The following is a 15,063-nucleotide window of genomic DNA, read 5'->3' on the forward strand; positions in this document are numbered from 1 at the left end:
TGCCATCATCATGGTTTGGTTTCTTTGTGTGAAGTATAATGAAAAGTCTTACGCATTCCTTTCAGTAATCAAAGGTGTTATAGTACCAATTCATCAATCAGAGCAAATAAAAATAGCATATATAATTGTTACTACTCTCTTGCTTTGATTTTTAATTACACAGTGAAGAATATGACATGCAAGGCTGTGCTCTGGCTCTCTACTGTGGTTTGGCATCGCTAATTTCCTTGTGGTATATATAGAATATTGTTGCTGCAAGCGCAGGTGTTGTGCTGGGTCTTACCTTCTGGAGGTACTGCTCTGATAGGCATGGTTGGGATTGGAACTCTGGAGTCAGGAATATCTGGAAAGGAACAATTAAGGGTAAGCACAGAGGGACTGAAACCACAGATATTTATTAGACAACTAAGATGTGTTTGTCAGGCGTTTCCAACAACAGAATCTAACACATAGACATGGAGATAATTAGGATTCTTTTGTATGCAACCACATAGGCATGTTTATTCCCTGTGAAAATTGGTTCTGTTCTATGGCCACACAGTTTTGGCAATATCCTAGATATCAGCTGAATGAGACCTTATTATCTCTAATTTCCCAAGCTCCCAAAGCCTAACATTTATATTATTTCCTGAAAATTATTTTGCCAAATAATATCTTACTGAAAAACCTAAATCATATTTTTAGACATTTCAGTTTGGCTTCTGTCATTTACAAAATTCTACTGAATATATTTGAGCAAGGCTTTGTTTTGTTTTGTTTTTTAAAACTTACCAGGAGGCTTCATCTCAAGCTTGATTTCTGCAAAAGAAAAAAAAATGACATTTTTGTATTTAGAGTCGTCTGGGCGGGATTGTTTGTTTCAGGGATTGCAATGTGGCTTAAATGGGGTGTTTTCTGACCTTTGGTTGTTAAGTACAGCTCTGCTGTGCTTCTTGCTTCACCTCTCGGTTCCAGTCGAGCAATTACTGAATAGACACCTAAGAAGAATCATCAAACTTTTGTTTTCTGATACATTTATAAATAACACTTCTTTATTTAAATACAGTATGGATTTATTTATCCTTCTCTTTCCAAAAAAAAAGTATTCTATATAGAATTACAGAGTGTAAGTGTAAGCTAGGGTAGAATATATAAAACAGACAAGATTTAAATTATATATTCACGGGGATGCCGTCAACTAAATTACCTTCATCATCTGGGGTCACATTGTGAATGGTCATATAATGGCAGCGACCATCATTCCTAAAGTTGTACTTCTGGCTCTCGGTTAGTTCTGTTGGTCCTTTGTACCATGTTACAATAGCATCATCAAAGGACACTTCGCATTCAAAGGTGGCAGACTGATGCTCGCTCACCACAATGTTCTGTATGCGTCTCGTAAACTGAATTGGTTCAGCTGTTTAAGTACAAAGAAGATTCAAAGTTAGATTGTATAGGGAGGAAGGCTTTTCACTGTGCTTTCCCCTCAGGTATTTAAAGCCTCAACCTATGTATCCAATTAGAAAAATAACAAAGGCTGAAAATATAAAACAAAAAGAAAGTGCTCTTTTATGCATCAGTAACAAGAAATCATCCCAATACTTAAGTGTATTTCTTCAGAACCAATGTAGGAAAGTGTAAAGAAATCCCTGGGAGCCCTTAAAATATTTGCACAAAGGCAATAGTCAAAGGGGCTTATGACCCTAAAGTCAAATTAAACTTTAAAAATGTTAGTGAAATTGGGGGTTCAAAATAAAGGGAACATAAACTTAATTTTACTCTGTAACTTATTCCACTTTTAAATTCTTTCTTCTGTAAAAGAATTTTGCTATTCAGGACCTAGAATTGTTTATTATCTACTATGTTATAACTTTCCTTGTGAAATAATTTTAAACTCAAGAGGAAGTCTGAACTTCTAAATTTCAGATGGTTCATTTTTAAGAGTTCTGAAACGTGCTTTGTAAACACCTGTGGCCATGCACAAAGGGGTCATGCCCCCTGTGCCCCTGGGAATGAATGGCAGGGGTATTTAGTAGGAGAATGGGCTGCAGTAGAAGGCCCTTTTGCAGGATTTTGTCTAGAAGTCTGGAATTCAATGTATAACAATATCGAGAACATCTGAGACATCATAAGTACTCTGGTGAGCCTTTTATTTTTTGAAGGATCATATAAGAATGCAATTATTTAAAAAATGAGAAGTGGTTTCAACTGGATCCTTTGTATGGAAACCTACTAAAAATTTTTGAACCTTAAAATACAACCAGGCATTGATATCCACTTAAAGCAAGTCAGAGAAGTTGAAATGTTTGTGTATCTAAGTCTTATAGTTTTATTTCAACAACTATAAATGGGCACCCACTGGAACTAGATGCCATCATTACAGCTAAAATGTTGCTCGCTACAGACAGTGCATATGATCAAAAGATTAGGAGATAAATATTATTGCTCCTAAATCCCGAGATTTCCTTTTATTTCAGAGATTTAGAAGGTTGGAATACAATCCTCACATAAAATAGTTATTTTTGAAAAATAGCTGCTAATCACACATGACATCTGTTGTTAATTTTATCTAGTACGTTTCAGACAAGTAGATTCAAATTAATTTCTATAAACAAAATAGATTTTTTTTTAGATCTATTAGAGTTAGCCAAGATCTTTTAGCTATAGCTATGAAATCTGGTCATTTCCAAGATCTCTGTCTTAGAATGAGAATCATAGATGTGAGAATTATGCAATTTAGTAAAATTATAAAGAATGATTGAATTTAGCAGAATTATAGAATTTAAATAACTGTTAGACAGTCATGTCTTCGTTTGGATTGACATCTGCCTTTGGTCAAAAAAACCCATGCAAAAGATCCGGCACTTGTGTGAACATTTCCCTTTTGATTTCGTGTGCATCTTGAGATGTGAATGAATGCTGTGAGTGTGTGCTGGGAAAGGAGAACACACGACCACTTTGGAATATGTGTAATGGCAGGGCGGCCGCAGGAGGGGTCCTGCACCACGTCTGCCACTGACCTGTGCACTAATAACCCCAGCTGTGGCCGTTCACCCACCTTCAATTCTGAGCTCTGCTGAAGTTTCAAGGTCTTCATATTTGCAGGTGTACTGTCCCTGGTCTTCTGCTCGAACATCTGCAATGGTCAGCTTATGGACTTTGTGTTCCACTTCTGTCTTATGTCTACCTTGGGGCTTAAGGATTCTGCCATTTCTGAACCATTCAGATTTTACGTTTGGCACGGAAAATTGGCATGTCATGGTGCAAGTCTGGCCTTCTTTCAAAGTAACATCCTGAAGATGCCGTTCCCAAGCAGGCTCTGCAGGTACGACCCAGAAAACATTTCGTTTGATATCACATGCAGATGTGCTCAATAGTAAGTGAATCTCACAAGTTTGTTTGTTTTTTTTAATAAAATGCTTTTTACTTACCGATTACAGTTAGTTTAGCACTAGCGATGTGTGGACCACACACCAATCTATAATTGCCCTGATCTTTAAGTTGACAGTTTTTGACTCTGAGTGTATGCCGATCACCATCGATACTTATTTCAAATTTATCACTGGGTTCCAGTTTTTCAGTCCCTTTGTACCATGAAAGCTTGATTTCTGGATAATTAATCTTAATGTCAATTTCAAACACAGCATCATCATCTTTCAAAACTGTCTGATTCTCAATGTCCTTGATCAGAGTGACAGGCTAGGAGAATAAAGAATTAACACACATTAGTCACTCCTTCTCTCATAATTCCCAATAACAATCTGTTCACTGTATTATCTTCATGATTCATTTTACCTCTGTCTGTGATAGCCTTTGCTGAATAAATGATACAAGTTCCTCAAATTCCTTTTCATCCTTCTCTGACTTCTCTATTTCCTCAATTTCCTAAGGAGGAAAAAGTAGAAGTATTACATATGGAAAAAAATTGAATTAGAGGATGCAGGATTATATTCATCTTCCATTACTGATGCTGCTTAGGTTACATTAAATGATCTCATATAGCTGTAGGGTTCTGGAAATTCAATGGATATATATTAGATGTTTCAAATGTAAATTTTTAAGATGATGCTATACACAAAAGATCATACCAATCTATGTGTCTCTTCTTCTTGACTTTGCTTTAGCAGTTCAAATGCTTGAAGAAGACCTCGGAAGTCAGTGATTCCATACATGCGAGCATATTTTTCATATTCTTTAGGATCAACATTTTTGAGAAGTTCCATGATATCGATTTCTTCTTCTTCTCCAGATCCTTTCTTTAAGACTGGAGTCCTAAATGAAATCAGAAATAAACATAAATCACCTGTCTTCTACTTATTTTGAATTGCCTATCATCATTTAAAGATCATAAGTACCATTAAGGTTTTTTGTTCCCCTCACAAAGGCATAGTGCTATGTCCTTTGTTCAAGAAATGACAGTTTTACCGTGTTCACAATAAAAAAAAAAAAAAAATGTGGGTTTGGTGATGAAGTAGATTAAGATTGGACCATTGTAACAAGGTACCAAAATGTAATCAATGACTTTAAGAAAGAATATATATTTGTAAATTTTACTACCAAAGAGTCTAATGAAATAATTAAAAGGAAAAGCAGTAACAGCAATGGAAAGCATTAATAAGGGATAAATATCATATGTCATGGGAAAGATGTGTGGAAAGCAAATGTTGATTAATAATTGACTATGTTGAAACATAATTTGTGTTGAAAGTATTGGTAATTATGGAAATGTTTCAAGTGTTGATCTAGAAAAGAATTCAGAACATGAGAAATACTACATAGAAACAAAAATTTCATATTGAGACAGATACAAAGTTCTCCATTGGCCATTTCCTTTGTCTAAAATTTTAATAAAAATTCACTTCCTTCTCAAAACTTTCTTATGATCATTCAGAAACTGATCTTCATGAACTGCTAACCTATGCCCAAATATTGGGTATTTGCTTATATGCTTTTGTGAGAATGTCTGTGTGCTTATGTTCATTTACCATCAGAATCTTGGAGGGGATGGCCCATGCCCCTTGAGAGATCTCTTTTGTGAATGGAAAATGACCGTGCGTGGTTTTTTTTTTTTTTTAATTGAACTTACTTTTTCAGCATTGCTCTCAGATCTCCTTCAATCTTCTCCTGTTTCTTCCTTTCATCCACCTGTAGGTTAATGTTACTTTCAATTTCGCCGTGTTTATTAAATGCGACACACCGATACAATCCAGAATCGGTTTTTGTGGTGTCCCTAATCTCCAGCTTTGCTTCGTCGCCTTTCTGGTGGATAAGAATGCGACCGCCCTGGTTCAGTTGCCTCCATTTCCCTTTTGTCCATTTAACATTTGGGATTGGATCGCCTCCAACTTTTGCAATGAATGTTGCGGTGGTTTCTAAGGAAGAATGAAAGCAAATGAATTAAAAAAACCTAATTTTCCCAAATCAGTTCTTCCAAAATTAAATCGGCAGTAAAATTGTACAAGGTAGATGAAGACATACTGGTTCACAAAGTACTTACTTTCTACGACTCTGATACTCTGAGGTTCTGACACGAAGAAGAGTTTCCCATCAACTGCCGCTTTCTTAGCTGCTGGGACTGCGGCTGGTTTGTCTGAAAGACACGTTTACATGTTTTGTTGTCACAGTTACCTTAAAATCGGAATAATTCCTCTGTAAAATGAGCTTTAGGAATTTGGCAGTGTCAAAGACATCATTCACTCTAGGACTCACTATGTACGAGAGTGGACTACGGAAGATAAAGCAGTTTCATAGACATTTACAACTAGTGGCAGCTTTCACATGCAGGTTGAACTACAATCATAATAGCAGTGTCCAATTTTATATTTCTAGACTTGGCTTTATTCGATAGAATTCCTCCAGGACTATGACATCAGATTCCCTCACGTCACATTATCAGAGCATCATTTTTGGAACTTAGTTACACCTTCTTGCATATGGTGGAAAGAGGTACAAGAAATAGGTTGGTGAACTTGGGGTAATGTCAGACAATTTGTATCAAAATTATTTCCACTGGATTATCTAATACTTCAGTTATAACAAGGAGGCTATAAATTGCAAATGAGCAATAATTGATGTTTCTAGAAATTGAATTCCATTCTTATTTAAGTTGTAATACGCAAATAAATGGGACTGGTCATTGGCTTAATTGGAACACTACTACTGAGGTGTCTGTACCTTTGATGGTCACTTTGGATTTTGAAGTGTCACTTCCAGCCACATTTGAAGCTTTGCACACATAATCTCCCGAATCTGCTTTAGCCACGTCCTTCAGTTCCAGCACGGCGGTCCCGCCAGCAAAGCTGAAGCTACACCTGTCTGAGGGCTTTACTTCCCTCCCAGCCTTCAACCACTGGATCTTGATCGGTTCTGATCCCTGCACGTGGCAGCTGAGCTGCACAAATTCTCCTTCACTTGCTGTTACTGGAGTAAGGTGCTGGTCAAACCCAGGTGGCTTCTTAGGTTCTGGAAGTACAAAGATGGTTTTAAGCTTAAAAGGAACATAAAGGCAAAAAAGTTTTAAATTCCAGAAAAGAAGCCAGTTTTGCCTCTAACGGGTCATGCCGGTAGTACCAGTTGTTATAGTAGAACGGAATCAGTAACTGAATCAAGGCTGATTCCTCTCTGAAGACAACAGTTACATTTGTTGGAGTTTTTAAAGATAAAGGTTGAAAAACAAGCAAAGAACGGATGCCATGTTGACCAAAAATCATGCAAGCCTCTATGTCCTGATTGAGCACTGCAAACATGGCAACTGGCAGTTCCTATAAACCTCTGTGCCATACAGCACACTGTTGATTCTCTCGCACCTGCAGATAGCTGCATTTTTGCTGTGCCCTAAGAAAGAAGGGCCTCCTGGGGAATTCTGCTCATCTAGAGCAGCAGTTCTTGCTGCCCTCTGGGAAAGAAAGCCAACATTTGAGTAATCTGTGAGCCCACATCATAATACGTGATTTTCTCTGATATTCATCTTTAGCTATGAAATGCGGCTATAGTAGCATTTAAAAGCTAATCTTTGCCCAAAGGAAACAGCAGTTGAAGCTCAGTGTTCAACTGAAAACCAATGAAGAATATACAGGTAACATGGTAGGAAGGCCGTGTACAACTCAGTATTATGTAATGGTTTTATTCAATGATTCTGAGAACTAGATATAAACATAAGGCAATATTCATGATTGTAATGATTAAAACTTGTGATGTCTTTTTTTTTTTTAATTCTACAAAGAAATAGCTTCAGAATGTGATACAAAGTACTTATCTACTCAATGGCAGAACCACCAGGGATGTAAATAATGAATATAAGCCACCGCTAAGGATACATTTTTTGTTTTATTAAACATATTTTAAAACTAAATGCACTTAAATTCTATAAAATGAGTGTCTTTTAAGTTAAGACAACTCAATGATACCAGCCCATTCGTGGTATTAACCTATTATCTATGCATGAGCCCTGAAATGGCCAACTGTATCACATCAGAGTTGGTAATCAAACCCCAAGCTGCTCCAAGAAAATTGGCTTGTAAAGTGATTTTGATGAATCTGCATCATAATCATCTGGATGAAGCCATTTTATGGTCAGAGGATCAGAAAAAAAGGATCGCCTTAGAAGATACAGTCTATTTCTTTCCCTCAAGCTAGGACTATATATGTAAATACATCTTCTATAATAATATGCAGCATATTTCCTCTCATCTTTTTTTTTCCTTTTGAGCAAATTTTACTCTTTTGTCTGGGATTAATATTCATTTACAGGCTAAAAGCTTTGGGCAATGTATGTCAAACAATAATCCTTTAGAAATAGAAAAGAGAATGTTTCAGAATGTGATATAACTTCTAAGAAACAAAACTAATGCAGTTTTCCATGATGAAGATTTAAGAATTTTTCAAAATAAACGTGCTTCATAAAAATTTATATATTACTGAGGCATGAATTTCCAAGTAGACTTAGATTTCTAACTGCCTGAGAGAATTTTGGGATATGATTCACATGCTAAGATTTTAGTCCATTTATTATATAACACCTACTTTGCTGGCCATGTAAATAAATTACAAATAGTATGTATTTCAAGTAAATATATATGGAATTATGGGAAGCCAATGACATCATGTATATTTACTGTTAGCCCTTAAACAACATGGGTTTGAATGGTGCGGGTCCACTTATATACGGATGTGTTCTTTTCTCTAGCTCACTGTATTGTAAGAATATATAATCGACTGTTTGTGTTATTGGTAAGGCCTCCAGTCAACAGGATGCTATTAGTAAAGTTTTGGAAGAGTCAAAAGTTACACGGGGATTGGTCGGTGATCCTAGCCTCCCAGTTGTTCAAGAGTCAACTGTGTATCTGCTAGAACTTACTTGGCCAACAGAGTTAAAGAAGAAATGCACATGTCAGAAGAAATGCACAGGCCTAGCTAATAGGCAATAAGAACACTGGAGGAGGCTGGGGGCAGCGAAGTTGACTCACCTTTGATGACAATTGAAGATGTACACAGAGCAGAGCCTGCGTCGTTTGACACTTTGCATGTGTACAAACCAGCATCGCCCTTGCCCGCCTTCTTGACATGCAGCAGGAGCGTGTTGTTCTTGAATATAATCTCACAGTTAGAAGTTGGATGTATCTCTATATTATTCTTGTACCATGCAACCGATATAGGCTGGGAACCGGCAACACGGCCCTCGAGCCTGAAAGAATTCCCTTCCGTTTCCTCAACAGTCTCCGAGAGCTTTTTAGTGAAACTTGGTGGGATGAGCCGCTCTGCAAGAAATTGCAAGGATATATGAAAAGGAAGCCAGAAGCACGTTACTGATAGGAGGCTTTTCAAGAAAAAGTCCTATTGTACGTTAAAAGTTAAAAAAAAAAAAAGTTAATGCTGACTAACTAAATACAGTGAATCAGCGTACGTTTCTAAACATTTCTGCCTCATTCCACAAGCTTATTCTAAACTGTTCTCTGATTTATGGGATAAATGATAAAAATAACTTATGGCCATTTACAGAACCACGTACTTGTAAAAAATAAAAGAAGAAGAGGGTGGTCTTAGGGTTATGTAGGATATATACAGTTTTAGAAAAATATGGATTTAATAAGATCACTTTTTCTCTAGAGAAACTTATTTCTTCTTCAACATTTTTGTCATTTGTTTAAAACTGTCCTAAATTTCACTGCCCTAATAGAAACTGCACCCTTGGGAAAGAACAGGAAGCGATTATGCAAAATAAACAATACCTTTTATATTAAGTTGAGCTGTGCACGAGTCCTTTCCCACTTCATTCACAGCATAGCAGCTATATTGCCCAGAGTCTCCCTTGTCTACTTTCAGAATTGTCAGGTGGGCAGTGTTTTCCAGGTAACTAATCTGGTAGTTTCCGCCACTTCGTATCTCTCTGTTGTCTTTGGCCCAGGCGACCTTTATTGGTTGCGTCCCAGTAACGTGGCACTCAAAGTCAGCACTGTCCCCAACCACAGCATCCACAGGGGTGACGGGGATGTCAAAGAAGGGTGGATTCTTCCCCTCTAAAAGCAGAGCAGAAGGACACAGTTTCAGGCTCCATAGCCATCCCACTCTACAGAAACAGTGGTGTTTTCTCCTTAATTTTGAGGATAGAAATTTTAATTACAGAAACAGAAAGAAGTTGAAGCAGCCACAAACCTGTGAGAATGAGCCTGGCACTGGAGGAAGCAGACCCTATAGGGTTCGTAGCTGTGCAAGAATACTGGCCCGCAAGGCTCCGGTCTGTTTTAAAGATGTTGAGAGCGGCCACGTTATCTAAAAACGATGTTTGTACATTTGGGCCATCTTTCAACGGCTTGTCATCTTTATACCAAGACACTGAGATAGGTTCTGATCCACGTATGGTACATTCAAACACAACCGGCAGTCCGACCGTTTCTTGAACATCTCGCAACTGCCGAGAAAATGATGGTGGCAGTTTTTGCTCTGTGGGAACAGAATTAAAATAATGAGTACTCCCAGATATATTTTTAATTTGCTGAATATCCTTCTCACAGTGATTGCTGTATAGATAATAGTATGTCTATAAAAATATTAGGAGGTACTAACAGCTCTTGAATTAACTTGGACACAAAGAAAAACTTACAAACTTTCAGGGCAAAATTTTCACTCTGTGGTCACCCTAATGCATACTAGGTACAAAAATATGTAAGCCCAAAGAGTAATTGATTGGTTTAAGGTTCATCTCCAGGCACGCAGCAGATTCTCCCACTTTTTAAGACTGCCTTGTGGGACACTCATGAAGTGAAATTGTTTAAAATATGGTTACTCATTTTTCTGAAAGATTTAATGATAGACACAAGTGATTGTTCTGTTCCTTCCAAATGAAGATTTAGTTCTCTTATCTCTCCCAGCTACAGAAAAGGATGAGCCACTAACCGTAGACAGAATTTCTTAAGCAGAACATTTTGCCTTGGGCAAGATTTTCTTAAAAAGAAGACCTTTGCCAGATATTTTAAATCGTGTTCAAAAGAAACACAAATCCATTCACTTTTAAAACATTGCAATCACCTTGGACAGTAAGGAACGTTGATGAAGAAACTTCTCCCACGCTGTTTTCAGCTCTGCAGATATATTCTCCACTGTCATTACTATCAACCTGGTTGAAAACCAGTGTAGCGACATTGTTCTTAAAATGCATTTTGCAGGTGGCAGTAGGTCTTAATTTTGTATCTCCTTTGTACCAAGACACCCCAATTTCAGGCGTCCCAGCAATTTGACATTGTAAAGAGGCAGAATCTCCAACGGTGACCTTAACAGGCTCCAACTGCTTGACAAAATACGGTGGTTCTGCAGGCAAGAGAGATAATTAGTCACGAAGAGACACGCCAGAATGATTATTCACATATGATGCTATGAAGGCGGGATTGTAACAACCTAGTATCAGTATTTGTGCCGAACAGGAATCTTTTCCAGAAGCATTTTCAATGTAGCAGTTGTACTGTCCTGCATCCTCCACGGTGCTACTTGGAATTTCCAGGATTGCAGATTTTTCAGTTGTGGTTATATTACACCTCTGAGAAGGAGTTATATTTACGCCATTTTTCTTCCATGTAACTGAAATGGGAGGAGTTCCAGTGTACGTGCCCTCTAGAATCAGGGGTTTTCCTTTCTCTATGCTGTAGTCATTGAGCCTTTTCACAAATTTGGCTGGGGCTGTAGTAAGCAAATGGGAAAATATGAAATCAAACACACATACATTCAGATATAGACACAGCTGTTACTTCACGTACGTCAGTTGTAAAAATGCGAACTAGCAGTCAAACAAACCTTTTACATAGAGATGTGTCATACAAGAAACTCTGCCAGCTTCATTACTAACTATGCAGGTATATTCTCCACTCTGTGTTGTCTCTACATCAAACAACTCCAGCTCAGCGACAGAATGCTCCAGAGATACATTACACCTGTCCCCTGGTACCAGTTCACTGCTACCCTTGAACCAGCTGACGCTGAGAGGAGGCGTTCCTTTTACGATGCTTGTGAAAGTTACATTGGCTCCCGTTAACACATCCATGGCCTCAGGTTTCTGAACAAAGGATGGTGGCTCTAAACAAAAATCACATACCAAGAGCAATTTAATATTTTTGAATTTTGATGATAAACATGCTTAGTACGTTATGAAATGCAGTTCTAGTTTCCTGTCGTTTTAACTGACCTCTCACAGTCAAAGGAGCACTGCATTCATCAGAACCGGCCATGTTAGTAGCTACACATGTGTAGTCACCGGCATCTGATTCTTCTAGCATGTTCACAGTTAAAGCACAAGTGTTATCTGTCAGGGTGGTCTGGTATTTTCTTCCACTGCTGATCTCATTCCCTTCATGGAACCAGGAGACAGAGATTGGCGGTGACCCATAGACTTTGCACTCCATGACAACTGAGGAACCAGACAGACCATTCGTCTCTTTCAATTTTCTCGTGAATGAAGGAGGAACAATTCGGTCTGAATGTGATAAAAAAAAAATCAAACAAACAAGGGACATCAGTTATAAAATGATTTGAAAAGAGAATTATTGTCTTTTTGATGGAATACCCCTAGATCCACTAGGCTTTCTTGCCAGGGTATCGAAGAATTCCCTCTGGGTTCACACGGTTGAAAGCCTTGAGAATCAATGGGCAAGATGTGCTAGCTGACGTGGGAGGGGTTTTGGACTCTCATCACTGTGAACCATTACACGGTGAATTATTCCAGCATAAGTGATAGTTAAAGACAACTTTATCCTTCTCCAGGGGTTAAGTTTTACTCCTACCTCTCTGAATTGTGGAAATTTCTCCATGAGAAAGGGATCTAACTTTGGAATTGGTTTTCTTCCAACTCTACGCGGATGTAACCTCTGATTTTGCCGATGCAGAGGAGGTCAGACTCATGTCCCGCTGAAGACGATGGAGCGTCCCAAACACATATATGTAAATCAGGAACTACATTACGATACCACCGAAATAAAAGCCCCACCAACCAACCTGAAACTTGAACTGACGCTGTACAGGTGTCTTTGCCCACAGGGTTTTGCACCTCGAAACTGTATATGCCACTGTCACCAGGTGCCACATTGATGATCTTAAGGCCAGATACTTTGTTGAAGAAGCTTATTTTGTATTTGCTGTCACTTGTCAGTTCTTTTCCATCCTTAAACCACTTGGTACTGAGTTCGGGTGTGCCTGTGACTGCGCACTCCAAGGTACAGGTACCTCCTGCGGTAACTCTTATGGATTCTGGCTTTTCCACGATCGCTGCAGGCTCTGGAACGAGACAGAAATTACATTCAAAATTTACATTCAGACTGAAACGCTGAAGAAAACACAGATACTAGTAAATGTGTACTTTGTACTCATGGTAATGTTCTATCCTACTCGTACTAACCGAGAACGGCGAGTGTGGCAGAGCACTCTTGCATTCCAGCATCATTTTTGATCTGACAGGTATACTTCCCAGCATTGGCTATTTCTGTCCTTGCAAACTGTAGGGTTGCAATGTTTTCTGAATAAGAAACCCATATGTTGTCACTTTCTCTAACAATCTCCCCTTTATCTTTGAACCACACCACTGATATTGGCTCAGCGCCTTCGATAGTAGTCTGCAGCTGAACTTCTTCACCAATGATGGTAGAAACGTCACTGAGCTTCTTCACAAATCTTGGTGGTGCTGATGAAAAAGAGACAAATCGTTTAAAACGTGTGGGGCTAGCAGTACACCTCCCTCAAGCCATGCAATGCTAGGACTTCCACTAGTGATAATATGTTGTTTCCATTTCTTAAATAAGAGGTATTTTTGTTGAGTGGGAGCAGGGACATATTAGAGCCCAAAGAATCAAATGTCTCGTCCTCTCCAACTTTCTGAGTTCAATGAAATCCATTGGAAAAACCGTCTAAAATGATATTTGGTAGGATTCAGATGTGGGATGCACACTAAACATCAAAGGATTTGGAAGAGAAAAAAGGGAAAGTAGAAGACACAGCTAGTGATAAAGGACTGGGCAATCACTAAGAAGCCAACAGAACGTTAAAATTAGAGGGAAGAAAATTAGAAGGGAAATGGCAGACAGAAAAGAATGAGGCTGCTCTAACCTTTCAGTGTGATAGAACCAACACAAGTGTCACTCCCCACATCGTTGGTGGCTTTGCACAGGTATTCCCCCATGTCTGTAGCATCGACATTCAGGATGTGAATACTCGTCAAGAAGTTCTCAGACATGATCTTGTACTTCTTGCCACTTCTAAGTTCTCTCTTATCTTTATGCCAAGAAACTTGAAATGGGGGAGTACCCTGAAGCTCACATTCAAGATGAACATCAGCTCCTTTCAGCGTCTCAATGGGATGAGGCTTTTTGCGGAAAACGGGTGGTTCTACAATTGGAAGGTAATTGAGTTAGAAAAGAAAGGAAAATCAGGATGTATTCTGTAAGCATATAGTTTCAAGTAAGAATCAGTTTTCCATTCCGTCACAGAGACAGAAAACATCACTTTCAATTTTTGATCGTATCCTTCAAAAATTTTAAGACATTGCTGGAGAGTCAAACAGGGACCTGAGAGGACAGCTAGAGAGGAGTCAAATGTGAAAAACACAGAGGAAGAGTAAGATCTGACCTTTAACTTTTAAGGAAGTGCTGCTGCTTGCACTGCCCGCCGCATTGCGGGCCTCACACGTGTAGTCTCCGCTGTCCTCGACACTGAGGTTGTGCATTTCCAACACTGCCACCGAGTTGAGAAATGACATTCTGAATTTACTGCTCTCTTGAATTTCAGTCTCGTCTTTGTACCATAAAACTTTGATTTCTGGAGACCCTCCTATTTTACATTCATATCTTGTGTATTCATCCTGTTTCACAATTCTTGAAGGTTCTAGCTTCTTAATGAACCTGGGTGGTTCTATGGAACCAAGAGGGAAAACACAAGTTAAGGGATGGAAAAGACACGGATAACTCAAGATGAAGTGAAAAAAGGAATCCCTCTGTTGGAGAGGTCTTTAACTCTGGAAAACATATTATTTGATGCAGTTCAAGGAAGAATAGTTCATAATTAGTAGTTAAGAATGGTTAAGTTGAATCTAAGTAGAAATTTCTTAAAATAAAATGTGTGTAAGCACCCACACCAAATGTTATTGCAAACGGAAGGGAGGAAAATACATTAATCCATATTGTGTGATCCTCCTCCCAGCAAAAGAATCTTATCTTTAGTGCAAGATCAGAGGCAGGGGCTAGATCTGTTGTTGGAGGCACTCTGAAGTTCACAAGGAATAAGAGGGTTTGACTACTCTCCTGTATGTGAACCGGGGGCGATGTATATACTATGGCTATAAAGATACCAGATATGTACCACGAGGAATCAGAATAACAAAACTGGGCGAGATGTCTTAATATTTATGTCAATTTCTCTTATAGATTTTAAATAGATATTTCTTCAACCCTCATAATTTCCCTTCGCAGTGGGGGAGAGCAAGGCTTTCTTTGTTACCGAAACAAAAAATTCAAGCTCAGAGAAATAAAAATGATTAGAAAAATGTCATAGAGCAAATGGGCTGGTAAATACAATTCTATTTTAATTTCAAGATATCTACAAACCATCACCACA

General features: G+C 38.4%; 1 protein-coding gene across 1 annotated transcript in view; it reads right to left on the minus strand.

The window, feature by feature from the left end:
* TTN (titin) overlaps window positions 1-15,063 on the minus strand; it is a 274,297-nt gene that overhangs the window by 168,614 nt on the left and 90,620 nt on the right. Inside the window, 22 exon segments of the mRNA XM_078071037.1 lie at window positions 284-343; window positions 772-798; window positions 900-977; window positions 1,187-1,396; window positions 3,038-3,298; window positions 3,411-3,678; window positions 3,775-3,864; window positions 4,068-4,251; window positions 5,066-5,351; window positions 5,477-5,569; window positions 6,154-6,441; window positions 8,445-8,735; window positions 9,207-9,494; window positions 9,631-9,918; window positions 10,504-10,782; window positions 10,870-11,148; window positions 11,263-11,541; window positions 11,651-11,938; window positions 12,457-12,735; window positions 12,857-13,138; window positions 13,561-13,839; window positions 14,080-14,361. Coding sequence (XP_077927163.1) covers window positions 284-343; window positions 772-798; window positions 900-977; window positions 1,187-1,396; window positions 3,038-3,298; window positions 3,411-3,678; window positions 3,775-3,864; window positions 4,068-4,251; window positions 5,066-5,351; window positions 5,477-5,569; window positions 6,154-6,441; window positions 8,445-8,735; window positions 9,207-9,494; window positions 9,631-9,918; window positions 10,504-10,782; window positions 10,870-11,148; window positions 11,263-11,541; window positions 11,651-11,938; window positions 12,457-12,735; window positions 12,857-13,138; window positions 13,561-13,839; window positions 14,080-14,361 — 4,959 coding nt within the window.

The sequence above is a fragment of the Halichoerus grypus genome, chromosome 4 (assembly GCF_964656455.1).
Source record: "Halichoerus grypus chromosome 4, mHalGry1.hap1.1, whole genome shotgun sequence".
In the NCBI taxonomy this organism is placed as follows: Eukaryota; Metazoa; Chordata; class Mammalia; order Carnivora; family Phocidae; genus Halichoerus; species Halichoerus grypus.